Below are 26,402 nucleotides of genomic sequence, written 5' to 3'. Positions count from 1 at the left end.
GTATTTTCTACGTGAGACTTTTTTTATGCACTCCCTATCCACCGCATAGAAAAATATTTTTTAACTCAGTTGCGAAAACTTTTTAAAGCTACTGGTGAAGTTTCAAGCATTTTTTTACACGATTTTTTATGTGGTCCCTATTCACCGCATAAAAAGAGGATTGTGTGTGTATATATATATATATATATATATATATATATATATATATATATATATATATATATATATATATATATATATATATATATATATATATATATATATATATATGCCTACACACACATACACATACTCCCCCACACACACATTCATACACACAACTACCCACACACTTATACCAGCACACCGACACAAACACACATGCCTACACACACATACACATACCCCTACACACATACACATACCCCCTACACATAAACACACATATCCCACACACACACACACTCGCCTACATACACACACTCGTGATTGCGAAAAACATAATTTGAATTCAAGATGTCAAAATTCAATTTTTTTTTTCGATGTAATTTATTGAGCAGAAAAAATTCGCATGTAAATGAGCATGTAAAATTACAAATGAGAGCTGCCTGCCATATATCATCAATCTTAGAACTGTTGTATCCAAAAAGGAAACCCCAGGGGATTTTCAATAAAAAATTTGAAAATTATTTGCAAAGCTTTCAAAAAAAAAAGTGTTTGAAAAAATAATTAAGAATTACGCATTAATATTTAAAAAAAATCACATGTTTTCTGTGTTTAGTTTAAATTTTTTATTACGCGTAATTTTTGATCTGATATTAAAATAAAAATAAGAAATGCTCTTCACAATTGTAATACAATATTTATTCAGCACTTTTTCTCTTCATTCCTTCTTCTTTTGAAATTAAAATTTTCGTCAAATGACGTACGCCCGATAATAAGTCGAGAAATCACGTAATTAACAGAAGCCAAAGCGCCAACGCTCACAATCACGCCAAGTGGAAACAAAAACAGGGGTAGCCAGTGGCGCCCTCTTTGTTGCCATGAGTTTCAGCGATTGCCACGGCCTTTAAGTATTCAGTGGGGCCATGCATCATCTTAGCCACTCATATGGTTGAACAAGTCATTTTATCAAGAATTTTACCTTAGCCTTTCCCCTGTTACCATCTATCATTCTTTCTACAAAATATTGTAGATCACAAGGAATGTCTATAGAAATGTTCTTTACCAGCAGTCATTTATCATTATTTTAAACTTTATTCCTCCTTGTGAAAGTTGTGATTTTGTAAATTTGTCATTTAGCTGTACTGAATGTAAAATGCTTTCCTCTTTTGTTTTGAATTGTTTTATTTTTCGAATATTAGGCGATTATTTTTGAAATTTAGGCTCAAGCATTACTAAATTATATAAGAATGAACAATGAATAAAATCAATAAAATATGTTCTCGTTCTTAAAAAGTAAGAGAGTTGGGTTATTTGATATCACTTAAAAGGCTAAAAGTAAAATAATTCTGTTTTCAGGAGTATTAAATTAAATACACTGCAGCCATTTTAAAGTTAAACAGCATGTCAGTCAGTTACCGTATCAAATGTGTCAGCCAGTTACCAAGGAAATTTTGGTGTTCCGGGTGTAAACTTCCAATGCTACGTATTCAGCGTTTAAATACTTCTGATGTAGGCAGACAATATGAATTTTGGAAAATTTCCACCAATAATTTTCATGTTGAGGGGAAAAAGTAGATTTTTTATGATAACTGACTGACATTTATAAACTGATTTTAAGATTATTTCTGAAAGAAACACTATAAAGATATTTATTGATATAAGCTTCCAGTATAAAACTGTATTATTAGTACAACAAAATACACTAACCATCTTTCCTTTTAGTTAGAATTTGTCTTAGAAAAAAATTAAACTTAATGATTACTACATGTCAAATTTTCCCCAAAAACCTCAAAAAAAGATATAATTATCTGTTACGGCTTATTTTCAACACGAAAAATTATTAGTTTGATGCATCTTAAAAATATATATTTCAAACTTTTAAATGATATACAATACTTATAGTTTTGTTAATATTGAAACTTTTTGCTCAGGTTGATATTTTCGTTCAATTGCCAAATAACTTTTTTAAAATTTTGAAAAATAAGAGACATTTTGCTTTTCAAGGTTTTAAAACTGTTTCTGTGTGAATTTAAGGGAATCCTTAACACTATTGCAGGTAAAATAAACCAATATTTCTCCTCCTAATACAAACAATATTTTAATTATAAAACTCATGCTTGAATTCTGAGGTTATTTATCCCTTTTTGAATCCCAATTAGCAGTGTATTGGTATTTTACAATAGTTAATAATAATTACCTGTCATCAATAATAAGCATGATCTATACTATTGATACTACAATCAAGTCTATTTAACTCGCGATTTATTGACAAATAGTTAATGTGATAGTCTCTTTGAGGAAAGAACCAGGGCCCCTCCGAAACCAAATCCTGGTCATGCCCAGGGCCCGACTAACTAAAAGGCCCACAACAATTTGGAGGCCCCCTGAAGGCTCTATAGCGGAGTGCAATAGTTGATTTGCAGGTTTGGAGGCACGGCGGAATGCATTTTTGAGGGCCTCTTGGTCTGTCTATGGGTTCAAATAAAACGCCGTTAAATGATATAAATCGCCATGAATTTAGCTTTATTCTAAAGGTGTTTCTTTGCCATTGTTATTTAAATGTGATTTCTGGTATATGGTCACTTCGGCTGGCTTGGAGAACGTCTAATCGGGAAGTCCAATTTTCTATCACTTTTTGCAGCAATGGGGGCCGTATGTGAGTGATATGTGGCGAATGTTCTTGTCCAAGGCGTCAATCGTTTGTGGGTTATCGGTGTAGACCTGAGACTTCAGACAGCCATACAAAAAAATAGTCCAGCGTAGTTAAATCGCATGATCTCGCAGGCCAATTCACGGGTCAATTAAGCGAAATTATTCGTTCACCGAAAGTTTCTTTCAATAAATCAATTGTGACACGCGCTGTGTGGCATGTTGCACCGTCCTGTTGTCTATTCATGATGCAAACCAAACACAAAACAAGTGACAACTAGCAAAATGGCCCACAGATCAAACAGTGTTCCTGACTTAAAGTTCTATACCTCTAAAAAAAACACTCTTTATATATCAGGCCTGTATTGCGCAATCGATGGCAAGTGACCTCCCACCGGCGATCAGCAGGAAATTCCCTTTAGATCCAACAGTGTTTGTGGACTAGATGTATTTTTTTTATTCAACGGAATTCCTTTAAATTCTCAGCACGGGCATCGTTGTGCGGGTACTGCTAGTGTAATTATAAATTTTATCATTATTTACTTTTATGTTGATTCAATTTAGTTTGAATGTGTTTTTAATTTTGCGAATTTCTTTATAGGATACTGAGAGAGCATGGCTTCACTTGCGAGTGAAACGAAAATGATGGAGACGTTTTCCATGAACGTCATTTCTCAAACTCTAACTCCTCACATCGAAACAATAGCACCGGGAGTAATGGGGTAGGTTAATTTTATTTCTCAAACTCTGTTAAAAATCCTTTCAATTAGAAATCCAACAATAAGATTGTTAAAATGCGAATTTAAAAGATAATTTCTAAAAAAAATTTAAAAATATATTGACTTAATATATTGTAATTTTGTGCTTTTCTAAAAAAATTAAGTAATTTGTTAAAATTTGTAAATACTTAAAAAAGGATATCGAGCCGTTTGACAAGAAAGAAATATTTAAAAACTCGGTTTTTTTTTTTTTTTTAATTTGTAATCTGTAGCCTTTAATTTTTGTTTATAACTCTCAAAAAAATTAAAAAAGGTCGAGGGGGGGAGAGGGAATTCTAACTCTATTACAATAAAATGTTTTAAAATCAAACTCACTTTTTATATGTAAGTAAGCATAAAAATTAAGAAAAAAATTGCGTCAAACACTTCCCTCAATATTCTACCGGGTTAAATAATAACATAAAAAAAGTACAAACAATTTTCCCCAATGAAATTCCCCACTCTAACGCAAATAATATTGAAATACAGTAATTTTCCATGAGATTTTTTTAAAAATTGCTTTTAAAAATTCAAAAAATGAAAAGGTTTGAATTAAATCGCATCAAATACTTTTTAACTGTATAGAAGTTACCTTAAAACTATGAAATACGAAAAGAAAAAAAAATCATGCATAGAATTTTTATTATTTTTAAAAAAATTTTTTTCTTTCTTTATTGTTATTATTATTTTTTTTTTTGAAAAAGTTAACTCGTGGACGAATTCGCCAATTATATCCGCTTTTATAATGGGGTAAAGTAAACTCGCCAAAGCAAAGTTTATTCAGTTACTTACAAATTGGTTAAACTCTTGTTTGATTTCATAAAATGGAATACGAGAAGAAATTGTCGTGGAGAAGATTTCCCGAAACACACACACGCACAAAAAAAAACCTTTCATTGTGGGAAGGATGGTGAATAATGGCATTGTTGTGCCAAGGCTACATGATTATTACAGAAAATTGTTTTTTTATCTCATATTTCTAAGGTCATATTTTTAAACATCATTAACATTAACATGACAAAAAGAGGATTTTTCAGCAAAGTTATGAAATCGAGCTTTTCTATTTTAAACATTATCAACGTATACACATTTTTAATCCATAAACGCTATGTTGAAACCACAGTGAGTGACATATATAAATAAAATACTATACTTAACATAAGCAACTACAACGAAGCAATTAAGAACTCATCTGTGTAATGAGAAATGTTGTCCTCTTTTGGGTTCAATGTTGCTACTTAAAAATAGAATAAAATGATTTATCCGCTCTTTTATAAGACAGCCTCACCCCGCGGGTGAAAACGCGATTACAAACTTTACTGAGTTCTTTATACGTTCTCAGAAATGGCGTTAAAAATGCAAATGCAGGGCTCAGGTGCAATACGTCGCGATGTCATGAAAGTTTTACTACATATGTGCGTAAACTCATTTTCTTTGTCATTATGTCGCAGTTTCATGGCCCCAATCTGGGCAGTTTTAGAGGTTGCGTTGAGTTAATATGGCGAAATGTTAAAGAATGCTACGGAAAAGTAAACTAAATATTTTAGTGCTGTTGCTGGTTTATAAAGCAGCGTGAAGAGATTGGATATTAATAAGCAGAATGAAAGAACTCACTTTCGAATAGTTTATCATTTGTAGCTTGAGAATAAAACTTAACAAGGATCTGTCTCAAAAAATTCACAGTGAAAAAGGAGTTACTTAAGAATTTATTCTTGTAATTTCTAATGGTGCTGCTTATTGGTTCCTCACCATTTGGCAAGGGCATTCCTCAAGAACTGGGAACAAAGTCAAAGCCAAATAGATAGTTAAGGAATCTTCAACATGTCGCTGGCGTAATCAAACGGCATGGAAACTGACGATTTCATGCAGTTGAAAAATCCACCGATTCGGGTCCAAACACAAAAACTTGGAAGCCAAAGCTTTTCCTTTGTGTCAAGAGTTCACAAACTGCAGGTCATGACGACTAAGGGGGTCTCGAGATATGGAAGTTAGAAGAAATTTTATTTATTGCTGTGTTTTTCTTTTAAAAAAAAGAGAGAACACATAAAGTATTAATATTACACAGACAAGTTGGTTTTTGTGTTCTATTAGGTAGTGGGATACATGAGCTTGTTTGGAACTAATCAATTTTTTAATGTCTGGAATGAGCTTCGTAAAACACAAAACAGTGTAATTTTCCAGTGTCAAACGATATCTTGATTTTGTTTTTAAATTCATCATTATGGGGAATCGTTGTTCACAGTTGTAAGATGTAGAAAATGTAATGAAGAAGTTGGAAAAGCCAATGTCATGAGTCATCTTTGTTTGTTTCTTTTTCGTACTGCATGCAATGGTAGAGCTTGAAGGAACGAAAGGTCAATAGTAGAGGGGCTATGGTAAAAAATATAGCCGGAAACTGCATTTTGTGATAAAATCATGAAACTTGGTATGCATGTAGATAATGTCCTTACAAACTTTTGTGGTAGGGGAGACATTTGAAAATCCCCCCCCCCAAACCCCCTGGCTGTCATTTTTGGTCGAAAATCCAAAACAATTTTTATTTTTTATTTTTAGAAAAATATTCACTGTATCTTCTTTTGTGAGTTCTAATTTGCTTACTAAAGCATAAAAAGCCATCAAAATATCTCTAAACCTTCTAAATTTAATAATAATTTCAAAAAATTTGTTTTTTTAAACAAAACTGTAGCTAACTAAAGTCTTTAACATTTCTGGAGGGGTTTTTTGAGAAATGTTTTTTTTTTTAATGTATTTTAAAGCACTATGTTATAGAAAATCAATTCATTTACAATAGAACCTAATAATCCGAACCCAAGAAATCCGAAACATTAGAAAATCCGAACGCATGTTTTAAAATTCACTGATCAACTGATTACAAAACCAAGAATAAAACTAGAAATAAAAAATCATAAACAAAGCTAGCATTTTTTTCAAAACTTTAAACAAACATTTGAATTGTTGTTTAAGAATAAATACAATACCTTGATGAGTTAAAACAAAATTAATTTTCACTATCGGCAAAAAAAAAAGACAATGCAACTTTTTGGAAGTTTTACTCACATTCTGCAGTTTTATAAGTCATATTTGCACTAGAAAAATGAAGGGGGGGGGGCACGGATATTTTGTTCATAGAACTCCAAAATTTATTATTAAAAGCTTTAAAATAAATTTCAAGTTTTTTTTTCTCATTAGGCGATTTGAAGCGTTTTTTCTATGTTTTAAACGATGTAAGAGGAATAAATTATTAATTACTGCAATAAGAAGTTTTGTGTTACGTTAATAAAGCTAACAATATTGTTACAATTAATAAAATTGTTATTTATTGAAATATAACTCACTATTACAAAAACTACAACTAAAATTACAACTAAAACTACAACAAATCTGAGTAAGTGCTACGTACAATGATTATATAGAAGGTAATTTTAAACTTTTGAATTTAGAAGCAATTTACAAAGACACATAGCATTTTCCATTGCAGTATTTACACATCAATGTGCAGATAAATCCTTTTTTGAAGCACCCACAAGTTATTTCAGACCAGTTGTTTTTTACACTTGTAAGTTAATCATTGATCTGTGTTTGCTGGTGGAAAAACGTTTTCTAGCTTCGTTTACAGACGGAAGTTACATGAATATGAGTAGCAAAGACTCGCTAAGATATTTGAAATTTTTAATCAGATATGCTTTTTTTTTTGAGGCTGGGATAAGTATAGAAATGCACCAATAACATCAGGATAGTCATTCCATCTTTTCCACATCGTCACTATTCCCCGACCAGCAAAAAAAGAGGTCGTGTTACATCCTGAGAATGTGTGGAACCCTTTTTGAGCAACTGCATTTTGCTGACCGAATTTGTGAGCAAAATCTTGGACTAGGATAAGTCGAAAGTGTTTTCCAGCTACAAATTTAAGCCCCCTCTTCTGTATCCCCTTTTTGTACCGCTCATGGAAGTATGATATGCCTAAAATGACAGGGATGACCAACAGTTCTTACGCATATGCTTCTGTATCCTCTTTCTGCAGCATCCAAAACATGTACTAAGATCCTGCAATCAGCTTCCTCGCAATTTGATCGAGCTAGATGTGGTAGTGTTCAATGAAAATCACCGTCGAATCATTAAAAGCAAAACAAGATGGTATAGGCAGTGCAATCATGAAAAACAGTTCTGTCTTCTTATCTGCATTCCGAAAGAAACTGATCCAGTTCTCAGGAAGCAAACCATTTTCTTCAAAATGATATCTTTCTCCTATTCCTCTTATATGTCTTGCATCTATATCCTGAATAGACTTCAGATACACCACCAAAACATTTTCGGTCCTATGTCGTTTTGTATGAACGATGAAAGATTCATCATAGACAAGTGCATCAAAATGTATATCAGCGTTTAAAAGTTTTTTTTTCTCAACTCGTGAATATGAAATGACTTTTGAGCCACAATTCTTTTCTGTATGAATTTGTTATAACTTTTTCCCCTTCAACTTGTCCAATCTTCATGATTTGCTCCACATATTCTTCGTCTACTGCTATATTCGTCTCTAATGAGAACAATTCCTTCGCAGTTTCTAAAATGGATTTTCATGTTCAGCTATTTCTTTTCAAGGCTTGACTCTTCAAGACCTATCTTGAAAACAGACTTTGGAAACTTAACATTACTTCATTGCTCATGCATAGCGTTTCTTTAAATGAGTCGAGGTAACTTTTTCAAATTGTGTAGCTAAATCGATAACTTCAAGACCAGCCAACATCCATCTTCTTAACACAGTTGGATCTGTGATATATATACGCAAATTATACTCCCGTCTCCTTCACCACCGCATTGTTTTGCTTGTAAGCATAGTCCAATCCAATTACAGAAAACAGGTTCATTGTCTTTTTTACAACAAACATTCCTTCTTCGAAGGCTTTGTGTACGTTTCGAAGGTTTGTGGGTTAAAGAAGTATCTTTAATGAAAACTGGTAACCTTCGAGAATAGTTACTAAAAAGTATATGTATATCGTTTAGTGTAGCGATAGAATAGGAAAAAACACAGAATCAACTCCTTCAAAGTTTCAGTAAAGATATTAAAATTAGTTGAAAGCTGTGACCAATAAACATTAACATTTAAAGCTCCAGCTTTAATACGGTGCTCCAAAATTTGAACATTGGGATGGTGCATTCTTTCTCGGATTTTTAAGTTGTAAAAACTTCTCTGACAAAAATGTCAACATTGCATCGATGTGAATCTTTTTGTAAGAAGTAGTTAGAAACAGTTTATTATACACTTTAGGCATGGTTTTTTTTTCATAAAATGAGTAAAAACTTACTAATTATCAATCAATAAACGGAGAATTAACAACAGAAACAATAGTAATAATAGTTACTAAAAAGAATAAATAAGAAGAATGAATTTAAAATTCAAACTTTAAATTTCTTTCTATTAGAATTATGTTGCCTTGCCATTAATTTACCCCATTTTCCTTCAAGTCCTTATTCTCTTATACCCTTTGGAAATAGTTCCGAATATGCGTTGCCAGTAATAAAAAACGAGGTACATCATAGCCGGATAATTGGACAGTTCGGGCAATTAGAGTTCGGATAATTGGAACCCTACTTTGATATAACCCTAATTAAATGTATCTTTAAATTCAGAAACCAGTAATTATGTTATGAGGGGGGGGGGAATTCACGTCAGAGGATTTACAATATAAAGATATCGTAAAAAAAAAAAAAAAAAAAAAAAACACGTTTTGTGAAGTTATTTCTGAAATTAGACGTTTAATGGAGCTTCAAACGGTAAAAAGTATAATTAACTTCTATGGAGTGATGCAACCAATGATTTAAAAAATTATAGTAAAATTTAAAAAAAAAATAGCCATTTTTGGTTTTGGACTATAAATGGCCGCCGGGGGGGGGGGGTTGGGGGGATTTTGGAGTGCCTCCCAATTATAAAATATTTGTATATACAATGTCTACAAACATGCCAAGTTTCATAATTTTATCACAAAATGCAGTTTCTCCCCCCGTAGCCCCCTGACTATAATAAATGTCATAAAACCACTGCAAGATTATGAAATCAGTAAAGGTTTACTACTGTCTCTTGTTATAAAATAGTTCAAGAGACAAAAATTCATATTTATTTTACTAGTTATTTGTGTTTCTAAGGATAAAACTTAACCATTTGAGTAGTTAACTGTTTTAGTGTAGTTGTGTTTTAGTTGTGTTTTAGTAGTTGTGTTTTAATGTAATTGTTTTAGTGTAGTGACACCCTTGCTTTATGTCATGCTGCTGGTAGAATACTTTTTTCATGGACCAGGTTATATTTGTTACATTAAAACTAGAGCAGAGCATACAATGCACTACAGTAGCTGTTAGGAGTAAAAAGGTGCATTGAAAGCAAAATGACGTCATTTCAAAATTGACCAGGTTTTTTTTCAAAGGGTAGATACTCCATGCAAATAGTATCGAAACAGAGCAGAAACACGCTCACATACATGGAAATACATTGATTTATTAAAGCCAGGGGGGAAGAGGGTCAATTGCCACCCTGACCCCCTAAATGACGGGCTTGCTGAAAGTTATGTTTTAGAACACATTTTCATTAAACAATCATATTTCAAGAGTACTTTTGATTTTAGAACACATCAGGGCAGAGCTAGATGAAAGTAGTACTTCTCTAAATGTGACACTATGGCATTCGATTTTTGCGTATAGAGTGAAGAAAGGCAAAAGAACGTCAAATGAGGCAAAATGTTGAAGGTTGGACGATGTGTCTCTTTCATTAATTGGAAATCAGTTTTTAAGGATAAGTGAAAAGTGAACAACTATTCTGTTAGCATTTTGTAAAATTCAAGCGCATGATATGACGTATCTGTTTTGAGATTAGGTACAAATTTATACAATCGGTTCCACTTAATATGAATCTGATTAATTAATCTGATAGTTACTGTCTTCAACTATTAGCGCTTCACTCTGTGCGTGCGGAATCATGGCAAATTGATAGGGAATTGCAGATAATGAGATTGCTTATTAGAGAGGAGCTGGCTTTTAATTCAGCGCTGACTGGCTAATTTAACAATCAGGATGCCAGATGGTTGACAAACGACTCTTGCTATAAATATACATATTTCACTCGGGGAAATTTTCACAGCCCACGTTTTGAAAGTTTAATATAGGTTGAATTCATGAAGGAAAGATAGAAATTGAGTTGGGGATATTATATCTAATCAGATAAATGCGTGAAATTCTTCTATGTTCGATAGTTACTTGAATTAAATACTGGTAAAACAAAGAGAATTACGCAAGAAATGAATTCAGTATGATTTTATTACTTTTACATAACACTAATCCTTTGAATATTTTAATTAAATATTATCCAGAAAGTATTAAACCAGTAAATGAGAAATAACTTCATCTTCTACAAAACAGTGGTATAGAAGCTGATGAGTGATAGCATTCTCATTTGATGTATTTCAAAAATAAGAAGAATATATTACGAAATTAATGCGCACAATTTTTTTTTAATTGATTTTATTAGTTTTATTTTCATAAAAAAATCAGGTATTATGAAGTATGTTTTTGAGATATAAAAAAATATAAGATGATGTAAATTTAATTCATCTTGTTCAAACTTTAATTATCAATTTAAACACTGAAAAGAATTTAATTAAAAAGGGATTTGAAAAATTCGCGAAAATTTTCGCGTTTCTTGAAACCTTTTCTTACCAGTAATAAAGTGCAAGGGGGAATTCAGATTTATTCTAATAATTAACTGCTTTTCTATGCTGCTCTGTACCTGCTGTGAATAAAAAAAGAAACTCTTGATTTATGAAATGAGGTTTTTGTTGAAAAATTATATTCATCTTGTTTAATGAATCATACATAATTAAGACTCATTTTCTTGAAAAAGGGAACGTAATGAGAATTAAAAAATGTATTGTGTGTTTTTCAAAAGATGCGGATATTAAAAAATAGAGCAATGGAACAAAAATGAAGTTGAAGAAGATTATCAGTAAAAAAAAATTTACATTTTGCGTATAATAATGGTATTATAAAGTTAATTAGTAGCATCACGTCTTGAAAATGTGCTTAATATAGCACCGCGTTAACTACAAAATATGTAACTACTAATAACAAAATCGCAACCTTTTTCTGTAAATAATTTTCTTTTTGTGCTGTTTATTCATTCAAACAAAATTTATAAGTAAATAAAAAGGAAATTTAGTATAAAAACAAAAGGTTTTATAAAATGCAGCGTGCATGCATAAGTACTTCAAGAAAGATGGCTTGCAATAACCAATGGTTGAAAAAAATTGGGTAATCGCATTTGCTTCTCACATTTTTAAGCTAAGTATTCCATCCAGAAACGAGCCTACCTTCCCGTATGGGATAAAAGGCGACACATGTGAATATTTTTTTTCAGTTCTTTATTTTTCATAAAAATATTATCAATTTTTCAGCGCAAAGTGTCCCTATGATTGAATAATCTATTCTTTGTGTCACGGATTTTTTTTTTTTTGGGGGGGGGGGGATATTTTAAAAAATATTTCTATACTATATGGTATTTTTAAGGAACGTCTTTAGTTGTTTTCTTGTGGCTCTATAGAGGGGAACATGTGAACAGGCTTGGGGCACATATGAGCACGGGTAAAAAATGCAGGAGAAGCATAACATTTAAAAGGAAAATTCTTCAGTATGAAACATATACCTAAGTAACAAATACGTTGAAAGGTTTGTAACCTATACTGCGCTAGTGTCAATTGTACAGTAACTGTTCTACTAAGAAAATATTTTTTTCCGAATATACAACTGCTCACTGTCAAATTCTAAAGCCTCGTCGCCTGTTCGGATCACTGAATGAACTAGAAAAAACTAATACGGCTGCATAATACAAAGAACGTTTTATCATGTACGGATTATTCTATATATGTTCTGGTTTTAAGCTTCATAAATTGAAATTCATAGCTTCATAAATTTATTTTGATTTTCTGTTTTTAATTAAATGAAAATAGTTTGTCTTTTTATTTCCTGTAAGTATTATATGACACTAAATTAATGACTAAATTAAAAATCAAATTAATTAATTAATTTATTAAAATAATAATAAACATAAATAAATAAATACTTAACATTATCAATAACAATTGACAATGAATTTAGAAACTAATTATAGGAAAGTAATAATTATAAATATTAAACGTTTTTTAACACTTACAATATCTTAATAATAATGTTACTGATAGCGGTTATGAGAACTATTCACTTCTGCCCCTAGATGTTGTGTTCACAAGTGCCTCATCGTCTACTTTAGAGCTAACTCCCAAAAATAAAGAATTTTTAATTTAATAAAAAAGAAATAAACATCGTCATAAATTTACTTGAATGTTCATAAAATGGTTCGTAATACTTATGTTTAGCATTGCAATTAGTTTTGAAAATGTTTTCACGTGCAGAAAGCAGTGAAATTTTTTTTTCAACACCTGCTAAAACAAAGAAGTTGCCAGCACAGACACATAAAAACGGCTCATTCCTCGAAATGTTTGTCCAATAAGTACAACTGATACTGTCCTTATTTGAGAATTTTTCCATACTTTTTGTTTGAAGCGAACTTACTAAAACACACCATGTTCACATGTGCCCCGTGTTCATATGAGCCCCCCTTTCCCCTACCAACTTTTCTAGCATCTAATCAGCATTCTCTTAATTAGTAAGACAGCAAATTAATTCAAATATACCTTTCGAAAAGTTAAAGCTGCTTTCAAAAACGGAATATGGCTCCCATTTAAAAAAAGTTATGAAAAATATGCGTAAAAAATAAATAAGCAAAGTAACAGTACTATTTCACAATATTTTTTTTCTCTTTGAATTCATTTCATTTTTATTCAGTCATATTTATCTCATGTTAAGTTTACGAGAGAGGGTGTTTCAATTTTTATTAAGAACTTTTTTCCTATTAATTATACAAGCGAAAAAAAAAAAGAGAAGCTATTCACAATTTGCAATTTTTCAATCTTTAGGTACTAAACAGTAAGTTTTAATGTTGTTGGCTTCTGAGAAAAAGGTTTGAAAGTATCCCGCAGGCGTAATATTATTCAATTAATTTTTGAATTGTTCCAAAAGTACCCTTAAAAGGCCGAACAATAATTATAAAAAACATATACGTGCTCTACATAAAGAGCTTTTCGCAACAAAGTTGGTTTGAAGCAAATTCGTTTTTATGTTAGGGATCTATATTTGCATTAAATTTCTCAGCAGGCTCTTATATTAAGTGTTTTTGAACTGCTGAAAATCGAATGAAAAATTGTTCGAATCAAGACGTGAAGTATGAGGACGAGGTGTCCTTCCCGAAATCTTTCGAATCAATTCAACCAGAATCAATTCAAATTATATATAAGTTAAATTGTTAAAAATAACATGCCATAAAAATAATTGTTTTAACAATTGTTTTTTGTTTCAAAAGTTTGTCCAGGTTTTTGTACGAAACCCGTTATTTAAAAAATTTATATGATATTTTTTTTGTAGCATAAACTTTATGAGGCCGGAGAAACCGATCAACACTATGTCTGAAGTTTACAAGCTTGTACAAGAGCAGGAACAAAGTAAAGGTAAAGTAAAAGTAATGTTCATTCCCAAAGTTTCTCTGAAACCATATGATAATAAAATAGTTGTTTTTAACTTTCCTCTGATTCATGTGATGTAACAATCAAAGCCAATTACTTACAAAATCAGTGATAGAAATGTTTAAACTGCCTGTAGCGAGGCTTTTAATCGAAAGGAAAATGGTAGTTACAGAAAACATACAAGGAAAAAAAATCTTCTTATTTTTAAAGGGTTCATTAATGTATTCTTTTAAAATATCCATCATGAAGAAATTAGTTATTGTAAGGTGAGTAACCTAAATAAGGCCACGTGGAACAATAAGGCCGTCCCCCCCGTTTTTTTATGTAGTGTAATAAAATTTCGCTAGATCGCGGTACATCGCCATCAGAAAGCCTAACTTTTAATAAAGCGCTATCAACAAACAGTTTTTAATCACCAGTGTAGTAAAATTAAATACGGAAGAGTGATGTCAAAACTATCAAACTTGATTTTACAAAAGTGATTTTTCTTAATGATTCATTGTAGTTTTACTAGTATACAGCGACGTGCGGTCCGCCCAAGAAAACCAAAACAAACCAAGCAAACCACTCCAAAAATAAATTTTCATTTCTCATCTGTATACTCATCATTCACAGGAAGTATGAATTATTATTATTATTTTCTTTTTTCTTTCACTGAAAATAAGTTTAAAAAAACATCTAGTGTAGCTCTAATGGCAATTTCCCGAGAAAACGTATTCCCAGGTAAGGAAAGCGAAATCCACGCTTCAGCCCATGCACGGCAAGAAATGAAGGGGTGTTGCCATGACAACACAATGACGCCGTCGCTTTTATCCAATCATAAGAGACCGCTGTTGGCGCTTCTTCGGATTCGAAACCAAGCAAGTAGTTCCCCTCATGAGGAAGCAGGGTTGCCAAATTGGCTTGTTATGAGCCAAATTCGAGTAATTTGGCCTTTTTTGAATGCTTTCTTGAAAAAAATCGTCTGTCTTCTAGGCTTTTTTACATTATATTTTATTTTATTTATTTATTTATTATTTATTAATTTATTTATTTCTTGTATTTTGAATAATTTTAAACAACATTTTCATAAAAGATGAAGTTTTCAAAAAAAGATTTGTTGTAAGTTCTTCCTACTACTTTTTTTATAAAAAAAATATTTGGTCTTTTCTAATCGTGCTTCAGCTTGCTGTTATCATTTTGATGACGAATGTTTTTGTCTTGACAATGGTAATAGGCGGTGGCTCTCGGTAGCTGTAGCATTTATTATTCAAAGATGGTCGAGGTATCTCTATTGTAGAATGTTGATCTTTTATGCAATTACTTTAGATGGGTTTCCTACCTTCCATAAGCGGTGGCGCAGGCGTACCTTCTGAATAAGAATAAAGGCTTTTAAAGCACCTGCTCTAAAAATTTCAATGTCTGAGTCAGCGTCACATAGGCTTCCCCCTCCCATTGTTATTCATGTTTTACCAATTATTATTAGAAATACAGCCCTAGAATATACTCTTTTTGAAGCAACTCACCCGACACGTTTTTCGATTCCGTAATAGAATATTTTGCTGCTAATGAACGAAGAATGGAACTCATTTATAAATGAGCTGCTTAATTAAATGCAGTATTTGCTTATAAAAGTAAGTCTTCTTCTTTTTCAGTTTTGGAATAGGTTGAAAGTACTCTCGGCATTTTCCCCTTCAACTCTGTCAAAACGTTTCCCAGAAATAGCCCTATTGGTGACCCATGTTCCTAATAAAGCCAAACCGACATTACTTGTTAAAACTGATGAAAAACATCATTGAAACTTAAATTTTAACTTGAAATTATTATTATTATATTTTTTTTTGTTTGAGTCATCTGATAAAGGGGCAAACGTTCAAGTGAATTGAATTATAAATGAGGGACAAATTAGGCCACAATTGGGTGACCTTTTTTGGCGCACTTTTTTCATTAAATATATCTTATGCGATAGTACTGTATGTGACTTGTCATACCGTCAGCATCTTATAACTACCACGCCCTCCCTGTTTCTGAAATTTTTACAAAGGAAATGTGACATTATGCGCTTGAGTAAGCATTGTAAACATTCTGAAATGGTGAGCATAATAGCTTTTAAGAGTTCAGGTAAAACGTTGCTGAAAAACAAAGTAAAAATACTAAAGAGAAAGAAATGTGTTGCTTTTAGACAACAAAGGTCAAAAGAACTTATTTAGTAATGAAAGAATGAGCAAAGAAACTTCAAATTTCTTTCGAAATCTAGCAGAATCATTGGCAGTACTTTATTCGTAAGCCATTGTAATTAATTTTAAAATGTCGACTTGCGACTTTCGCAAGCAATATTAAGCTAACAAATCAAAATACACATTGAATGCGTTTGCTCTGACACTTGCTATAATTGCCAAATTTCTGTTTTCAGATAATTCAAAATGCTTTGTAATTCTAACTAAAGACAGCCTTTGAAGTTGAACGATCATTTATTCTGCATGATGCAACACAAAATGATTTTAGTCTTCATTCCCGTTAAAACTTACTCTATCAAAATGAAATCGATAGTTTTCGAAACGGTATGCAATTTTAATTTGTGTTTTGTTGCAGTGCTCGATACAAAGATTTAGGAAAGATCGATTCTAGATTGAAAATTAAAAAAAAAAAAAAAAAAACTAGTATACTTTTCTTTGATTTAATTTCATCTAACATATTCATTATCGAAGTTTAACCTTTTGAAATGGTTTTAATTTTAAAAGTAATTTTTGTATATTTATTTCTTCTAACAGTTCTGATTTAGGTTTTCATGGGAGGAGGTTTTTCTTCATCTTTCTATTGCTTGCGCACAACTTCTGATTAAAATGAGTTTGCATATATGTTTTGATAATTTTATCCCATAATTCTCCAAAAACTATCTGAGAAGTGCTAAAAATAAAAGGAAACAGGTTGATAAGTTAGATCAAGGCTTAAATTTGGGTTTGTTAAGATTAAATTTCACCCTTATGGGGTCGTTTCCAAAATTTTAAAATTTTGGAGGCGACCCCATTTGCTTATTTTTAATATTTTTAAAATAATACTTAAATCAGAGTGCTTTCATTGTTCACGGCTTCTGCCTATGACATCACAAATGATGAAATGCTATTCCGTGTTGCCATTCACAGTGCAAAATATTTATTTCGCATCTTTCTTCACGTGCATTGGCAACGATATGATTGCTTGCAAGCGAAGAGCGCAATTTTAATTCGCTTGTTGATTATCATGAAGTGGAAACGCGATAGAAAGATGCGCCAAAGAGCGTCATATGTGTCGTCATCAAGACCATGCCTTGTTTGAAAAATCGGGCACTTTAAAAAACTAATTAAAAATAACTGTTGGGAAAATGAAAGTTTTTTCTAGGTCCATGTTATTATTACTATTTTTTTTTTTTTTTTTTTGCTCATTCTATCAATGTCAATGACTAAAAGTAGTACTTTTGACTGATGGAAACCACCCCATTTAAACATAAAATAATTTTTAAACCATGAGAAAATGTGACAAAATGAGATAATATGGAATTCAAAGTCTAAAATATGCATAAAACATGATGTTAAAAAATATGAATGATGGGAAATTGCGTCAATAAAAATTAAGAACATTTTATCCTCTGCCAAGCTGATTTTTTTTCGTCTGCGACACAAATACACTTTTTTATACGGATTCTTTGACTTTTCTCTCTTGATAACTGATGGCAATCTGATGCTATCGAGCTTCTTCCGCCTTTGTGCATTGTCATGTGATGTTTGCTTCCGCAATTGTTTTGCGTTACGATTGTTCTTTGGGTATGGGGAAAATAACTTTCCGATTCTTCTTCACTGGTTAAAATATTATTGGTTTAGTTTCTATATGAACAGACTACTTTTTCGTTCTAAGCAGTTAAAATAATTCGCGGCTACATTTTCAGGAAGCTTATAGTCTGACACTGATACAGAAAATTCATTTTAAAAACTACCTCTGATTTAAACATGCATTTTCTTTTTTTAAATTCTTATCTCAAAACGGTTTTTCACAAAGTTAATACACTTCTACGTGCATGTATGGATACAAGGGGAGGGTTATGGGAGTCATACCCCCCCCCCCTTCGTCTAAATCGTTGACAGTATCATCCATTCACACTGTGTTCTAATGCTTTAGAAATAAAAAGTGAACGATTGTAGTAATATTTTCAACTCTTTAGTTATATCTAAAAGTAAATATTTCATGTACTACTGCCTTTCATCGTCAATGAAATTAATTCGTTTATGCCCTACTAGGTGACACCAGGAGTAATCCTGACCGGTTTGGTGGTTCTGTTTACACCCTAGTTAGTTTAGAAATGCTTCGTCCCCAGAACCCTCAATTTTTCAGTGTGCCCCCCACCCCCGTTTCTAAAATGATAGTCAGTATCCGCCCCTGTCTACGTGTGTACCTTCCGTAGTCCTGAGAAGATTTAAACGATTTTCAACCGGTACTAACGCAGCCAGAATTTACCTCCTGGGGGGTGAAGTTTAATCTTAACAGTTCTTAAGTGGATACAAACCGTCATATTTGGATTAGAAATATGTACTGTTCAAACCAAAGATTATGGAAGGTTGATGTTTAAAACCCCTCTCGCCGTACCCCTGAGAGCTTTTAACCCATGAGAGTTAGAGTGATGTTAGCGCCACTGTATCAATGGGAAAAAACGAGCTGATGTGTGCCTCACATGAGTTTCTTTTAATCCAATTTAATGTCACTATCCCATTGTTGGTAATTTTAATGCGATTCAGTAGTTAACTCTCTAAATATCACCAACAGTGGCCGAATTGAAACCAGATTTTAAAAAAAAATCGCCAAATTTGTCGCCAAGTTGGCAACAAAACTTGGCAACCAAAAGACTGGCGATATATCGCCAAGTGTCCGCGAAGTTGTAACACCACTTGAGTTTACATCGAAATTAACTATGATTTTCCCCCAAAAAAGGCGCAAAAGACTCACTTAAAAGCACCCGAATGCAACCAAAAAAGGAGGTGCACAACTAGACCCCACTAGTAGTCTACGTACCAAATTTCAACTTTCTTGGACATACCATTCTTGAGTTATGTGACATACATACGTACATACGCACATACACACATACATACATACATACATACAGACGTCACGAGAAAACTCGTTGTAACTAAATCGGGAATCGTCAAAATGGATATTTCGCGTGTCTATACGTTCTTAGGCACTTATCCACGTGTGGTCGAGTCGAAAAAAAAAAAAAAAACTCAACATTCATTCGGGGATGTGCAAAATAGAAATTAAGGTCGATTTTTGAGTGAAAGCTTTTTTGCGAATATAATACTTCCTTTTTTGTAAAAGGAAGTAACAATTTGATGAGAAAAGGACCAAAATAAAATTAAAAAAAATCATAAAAGGTCTTAAATAGTTTCTCTTTAATACATTTTATTAATAAGTGCAAGACTGTATAAAAATCCTGTGCCTTCTAGCTAGTAGGAAGGAATATAACGAATATTCCTTTCGTCAAACTGGTGCATTAATAACCAATTAAACGAAGAACTATGAGTGAAGGGCGAGATATAGCTTTCAGAACCCTTTTATGTGAAAGAAAATAACGGCGCTTTATTCTTACTGCGTCATTTTATATCAAGGTACTTGTAGTTATAAGTGCAATTTTTAATGCAATGTCTAGAGATGTAACAGTTGGTTTGTCATCAGCAGTTTATTGAATGATTACGCCTTTGAGCTCTTGAATTGCGAATGAGTAGTTTTATTCTATGCATCAGAATTGCCATGTAGTGAAATTTAGCTGCATAAGAGTAATGAAAACCCTTATTAATACGTGTTGATTTTAACTATAGAGATATAACGACTGAGGTGTGAAAATGTACCTTGACATCTTTTTAAAGAGTGAAGTTCATTTTTGAAGAACTAAATGCACCCAAAGTAACTCTAATAGTGATCAATGCCTTGAAACAACTAAATTTCTTAAGATAAAAGGGAAAAGTGTTTAACATTTAGTGTTCATGTTTTTTACTTCCTTTTACAAAAAAGGAAGTATTTTATTCGCGAAAAAAATTTCACTCAAAAATTGACCTTAATTTCCATTTTGCTCACACCCGAATGAATGTTGAGTTTTTTTTTTTTCGACTCGACCACACGTGGATAAGTGCTTAAGAACGTATAGACACGCGAAATATCAATTTTAACGATTCCAGAGTTAGTTACAACGAGTTTTCTCGTGACGTCTGTAAGTACGTATGTATGTATGTGCGTATATGCGTATATGCGGATGTGCGTATGTGAGGATGTGCGTATGTATGTCGCATAACTCAAGAACGGTACGTCCTAGAAAGTTGAAATTTGGTACGTAGACTCCTAGTTTGGTCTAGTTGTGGTTGCATTCGGTTGTCTCTAAGGGGGTCTTTTGCCCTTTTTTGGGGGGAAATCATTGTTAATTTCGATGTTAACTCAAGTGTTGTTATAATTTGTCGGACACTTGGCGATACATCGCCAGTTTTTTTGTCGCCAAGTTTTGTCGCCAACTTGGCGACAAATTTGGCGATTTTTTTTTAAAAATCTGGTTTCATTTTGGCCACTGGTGGTGATATTTAGAGAGTAAACTATTGAAACACATTAAAATTGCCAATAATGGGAAAATAACATTAAATTGGAGTAAAAGGAAGTCATTTGATGCACACATCAGCTCGTTTATTGAAACAAACATACGCTAAACAGTCAAATGTAACATCTTGAAAGTTCCAATACCCCTTTTCGCTTAATTTTCTGCCATGCTAAACTTTACAATATAAGAGCGAAAATGCGCTTTATTTAATTTTTGAGGCTTATTTCCCAGTTTTAACGAGTGAAATACGTTTGTTAGAGGCATTAAAAATATCGCTGATTTCAACCATACGTAAGAGGATTTGCAATTACTCCCGTTAATGTTCGTAAGAAAACAAGACTCAAGAAAAAATAAACTTTAGAAATCTGGCTCAGAAAAAAGAAAAAAAAACACTAAAAAAAGCTTGGTAATTGAAACATCTTTTTGAAAGTAAGAAAAAGAAAGTAACAAACTGTTAATTTTTATTGTTGTTTCACAAACAAAGATAATCTTCATTTCCGTGCAAAAAGATTTGTGTTTGCAATGATTTTTCTTTTTTAGTCTAATAGTAAGTCAATGTTAGTTCCTTCTTAACACCTTCTACAATAGTTCTTATTCTTGTCTCAAAAGACGTGGAGGGTACATTAATTTGTTGAAAAGATTATTTTTTATTACAAATAAGAAATAATTTTGTTAAACAAAATGAGATAGGTAGTCTAAAACATTCTATAGAACACTACAAGGCTTTAAGTATTTCAGAAATTCAGACATACCATATGTCTGAAATCAGTACAATAATAATAATAATAATAATAATAATAATAATACTAATAATAATAATAATTATTATTGTATTTATTATTATTATTGTTATTATTATTATTACTATTATTGTTATCATTATTTCTCTCTGACGTATAAGTAACGCATTCTTCTTATTATGTTTCCAAAGTGTTTCACAGTCCATTGCTGTGACATTTTGCCCCCATTATAAAATGCTTTTTTCCCCCTTGGCTTTTCTCTTTACTTCCTTTTACAAAAAAGGAAGTATTGTATTCGCGAAAAAAATTTCACTCAAAAATCGATCTTAATTTCCATTTTACTCATCCCCGAATGAGTGTTGATTTTTTTTTTTTTCGACTCGACCACACGTGGATAAGTGTGTAAGAACGTATAGACACGCGAAATATCCATTTTGACGATTCCCGAGTTAATTACGACGAGTTTTCTCGTGACGTCTGTATGTACTTATGTGCGTATGTGCGTATGTATGTCACATAACTCAAGAACGGTATATTCTAGAAAGTTGAAATTTGGTACGTAGACTCCTAGTGGGGTCTAGTTTTGCACCTCCCCTTTTGGATGCATTCGGGTGTTTCTAAAAGGATCTTTTGCTCCTTTTTCGGGGGAAATCATTGTTAATTACGACGTAAACTCAAGTGGTGTTATAATTTGGCGGACACTTGGCGATATATCGCTAGTTTTGTCACCAACTTAGCGACAAATTTGGCGATTTTTTTTTTTTTAAATCTTGTTTCAATTTGTCCACTGTTGGTGATATTTAGAGAGTGAACTATTGAATCGCATTAAAAATACCAATAATTGGGTAATGACATTAAATTGGAGTAAAAGAAAGTCATGTGATGCACACATAAGCTCGTTTTTTTACAACCAATGGTGATATTTACTCGTTTAAGCTATAAATGGCACGTACGGGAGGTATCAATCGTTCATATAAATAAAACAAATATAGTTGGTTTTACATCCATTCTGTTTGACAGCAATCAAGTGCAATGATGGCCTGAAAGAAATAGGCTGACAAGCGAAAATCTTTGTAGCTCTTGTTGTACTGATGGGTTCAAACCAATACCGTGAGTTTGCAGTTACTATACAGTTACTTTAAATGAGATCAATCGAAATGAATGGTTATACGTTTTGGAAGATTCAACTTAACAGGAACTCTACCGTGGGCAGGTAAAGGGCACTAACTGCATTTTTTATTTATTTATATATTTATTTATTTACTTACTTTTTGTATTTTCGTCATCTTTTGTACGTTACCTTTATTGTACAAACCTGCTTATTTAATTTCCTCACTCAAAAAAAAAAAAAAAAAAACAGTGCGAAAGAAACTTCTAATTCCAATATTACCCTATTGTTAGTATTGAAACCAAAAATGGTTTTTCCGAACATCTCGAAAACGCATTTCTGTTGATACTCCTGTTTACCTGCCCACGGCAAAACTATTTTTCAACTTTATCACAATAAGTTTAAATATTTTAATTTTCCCGAAGAGATTTTCTCTGCATTACGATTCATTGCATTTTGATGAAAATATTTGTCTCTATTTCAGTAAAGTCACCCATTCCTGGTGCTGGCACTACGTCTCCGATCTTCAAGCCATCGAAAATACCACCCACAGTTCCAGCAAAACCGAAGACGCCACCAGCTGTGAACCACTCTGTGCCCTTCGCACCACCTAAGCCAGCTCCTCCACCACAAACGGATGGACCTACCCATGGACCTTGCTCGGATTGTGGAAGAATGATTATGTAAGTCTATTAAACCAATGCATTCCATTAAGTTTACCTTATTGTAACTATTTTCAAAACGTTTTCCGAAAACGTTTATTTGGTCATTGAAGCTGCTGCAAACAGGGGTTCCCTGATGGGAGGTCACAGGAAGCCAACGTGACCTTACAAAAATTCTTTATATTCTGCAAAATTATCATCATTCGTCAAAATTTGGAGTTCTAATCGACCAAAATATCATCATTTGTTCAAATTTGGCGTTTTGATTGGCTAAATTATCATCATTCGTCAAAATTTGAAGTTCTTTTCGGCCAAATTTTCATCATTCGTCGAAATTAGGAGTTCTGTTCGGCAAATTGAAAATTTCGGCCCTCCCAAAACTTTATGTTAGGGGTGTCCCTGTCTGCAAAGGGATTGTTTCTCGTGAATACCATTTTGTTGGTGAGTGACTATAACAGCATCAACAATCAAAAGGAAAAAAATAAAATAATAATAAAACGTATCAAATCATAATCAATGATGAAAATTACTAGCTATGTCTGTTAAGAACTCAATCTAGGTAACTTTCAAGTTAAAAAAAAAAAAAAGAAAGAAAGAAAAAGCGAACTTTCTCGCTAAATCGTTTGTTTTCATTTTATTTGAATCTTTCATTCCATTTCATTTCAGAAACTTTGATTCATACTAGTAGATACGAGAACTAAATTCTATTATCAACTATTTTTTTGGTTTTTTCGGTGGATGACTGTTACGGAATCAACTCTTTGTTAAAATAATCAAAAAGAAGAAATAAAATAATAGTAAAATGCATCAAATGATAATCAAATAATGATTATTACCAGGTATGTTTGTGAATATCTCGATCTAGATAGATTCAAATTCAAAAAAAGAAAAGTGAATTTTCACTCGATATTCACTTGTTTTCAACTTATTTGAAATTTTTGTTTCAGAAATCTCGATTCGTATTTATATTTTTTTATTATGTCTAAATCTTATTTAACAATGACAGCTTGTAAACTTTTTTCCGGCATTCTTCAACTTCAAAAAATATTTGAATTTAAAATCAAAGCTTTTCATGCAATGTTTTCCCCCTTTTCAAAACATCAGATGTTAGCGGCTTTAACAATTCTGAATAGAAACCCATTCATGCCCATAAATATCCATTTGAATGACATAACTTAGCCCTTTTTCTCAAATATTTGACAGCTTTACAATTTTAACATGGTAAATAGTTTTCGTATGTGATCTGACTGCCGTTGTAGAAAGAAAAATGCTTTCTAAGAAGCACTTCTATAGATATTAGTTGTATGCTGTCGCCACTGATAAACACCTTTGAATCTGCAGACACGCATCAATGAACTAAGCACAAATGAATGTAGGAATTAGAGATAAACTATTTTGCACAAATAGTGGAAAAAAAGTTTGAGAAGTTAATCTCTCGTTTGTAGTATGTTCTCTGCAACTTTAATTTTGGCATTATAAGACTCATTTTTCACAACTTTGAGCAATCGAATTAATTTTGGCAATCGTTGATGCCATTTTGTTTAATCAAATCTTTTATAAAAATAGCAATGTTTTTGTGTATTTTTTTTTTGTAAAAACTTGATTAAAATCATTAATAATGTAAAGAAAAAAAAACTCTTGATACATAACTCCAATTTACTTTGTTTTGACCTGAAAAAATGTATGTTGCTTCTGTAGCTCTAAAATGAAGAATAGAAAAGAAAAAAAAAAAAAAACCTCGAATTTTATGAAAGGAAAAAATTAAAGATACATTGATACCCCGATTTCACGTTTCTCAAGGAACTGGGTTGAAAAAACGTAAAATACAGGAAAACGTAAAGTACGGGAAACGCAGTCAACTCTCGATAACGCGAAGTCCCATAGGACCGGCTAAAACCTTCGAAAAATCGATAGTTCTAGTTATCAGAAGTTCCTTTTCCAGCCTTCTGAAGAATAATTTATATTTTCTATTTCATGAATAGTTCATTGTGGATAATGGATAGAATACAACACTTAGAGTTTGGATAAAATTAATTATTAGTACAACGTAAAAAACGTTCGTTCATCAAAGGTTAACAAAAGTTTTACTGTAGGGTCATTCCATAGAAATGTCAACCTCAACCCCAGAAATATTTTCCCACAAAGCCTTAATTGTGACCTATCATTTCATTCAACATACTTTCTAGTATATAAATCCAGTAACAGTTTGCAAACATTTCCTTCGGTGTTTTTCTTCTGGCTCTAAACGTGCGAGGTTGTAGAAAAGGCTTAGCATGTGCAAAAAACATGCGTCTACGTTTTCTTGTGTAATGTAAAAAATTTTACAAATTTTTAAAAGAACTATGTTTATTCTAAATTATTAGATGTTGACCCAAAAAATTGACTGTTCTTTTTGCATACATTATAAGATAAGTATTTTAATTAGTTTGGTTATTTCACTGAAAATATTTACGTTACGTTAGTCACGAAAATGTACTATTTTCTGCTTAAAAACAAAACTAGATGATTGAACAAAACAGCACTTTTTATTTTCTTACATCAGTGTCATATCTACTTAAAAAGTGCAAAATATTTATTTTAGTGTTAGTAGATATAAAATAATTAGTGTGACTAATGTAACATTTGAGCTGTGACTAACGTAACAGTTTGCATGTGACTAACGTAACATTTTAAAAATGACTGCTAATATTTAAATATTATTTAATTTAATGTACATTTTCATTAACAGTTTTGAATATGTAGGCATTCTATATTGATTAAAAATTTAATGGGTGAAAAATATCAGTAATATTACATTGTAGATCTTCTGTTTACTTAGAAAAATACTTTTTAAAATTCTTTAAAAAGATACTTCTAATTTAAAGAATTATTTAAAAAAAATCTGAGTAAAGCAAAATGAGTACTTTGCTGAATGTGCAATCAACACAAGAATCCAAGCTTAAAAATTAAGGTAATAGAAATACAGTCTTAACAAAGGAGAACGTCTCTATTTTTTAGAAAATACATTTCCACCTATTAAAATGAAGTATTGGCTGCTCGTTGGAAAACATTTAAAGATGTTACATGATACAGTGACAATAAGCGCTGCTGCCATATATTTCAGAAAATGCAAGAATGATCATTTAGAAATTCAAGCATTTGCGGTGATATCTGGAAT

The 26,402-nt window shown here is 32.0% G+C and overlaps 1 protein-coding gene across 1 annotated transcript in view; it reads left to right on the top strand.

The window, feature by feature from the left end:
- LOC129235110 (PDZ and LIM domain protein Zasp-like) overlaps window positions 1-26,402 on the top strand; it is a 111,533-nt gene that overhangs the window by 41,375 nt on the left and 43,756 nt on the right. Inside the window, exons 2-4 of the mRNA XM_054868798.1 lie at window positions 3,395-3,515; window positions 14,049-14,131; window positions 23,068-23,266. Coding sequence (XP_054724773.1) covers window positions 3,409-3,515; window positions 14,049-14,131; window positions 23,068-23,266 — 389 coding nt within the window. The 5' untranslated portion in view covers window positions 3,395-3,408. The remainder of the gene's footprint in view (window positions 1-3,394; window positions 3,516-14,048; window positions 14,132-23,067; window positions 23,267-26,402) is intronic.

Source organism: Uloborus diversus, chromosome 2 (genome assembly GCF_026930045.1).
Source record: "Uloborus diversus isolate 005 chromosome 2, Udiv.v.3.1, whole genome shotgun sequence".
Taxonomy (NCBI): Eukaryota; Metazoa; Arthropoda; class Arachnida; order Araneae; family Uloboridae; genus Uloborus; species Uloborus diversus.
Note: the sequence above shows the minus strand (reverse complement) of the source record. Positions and strands in the feature narration are given on the sequence as shown.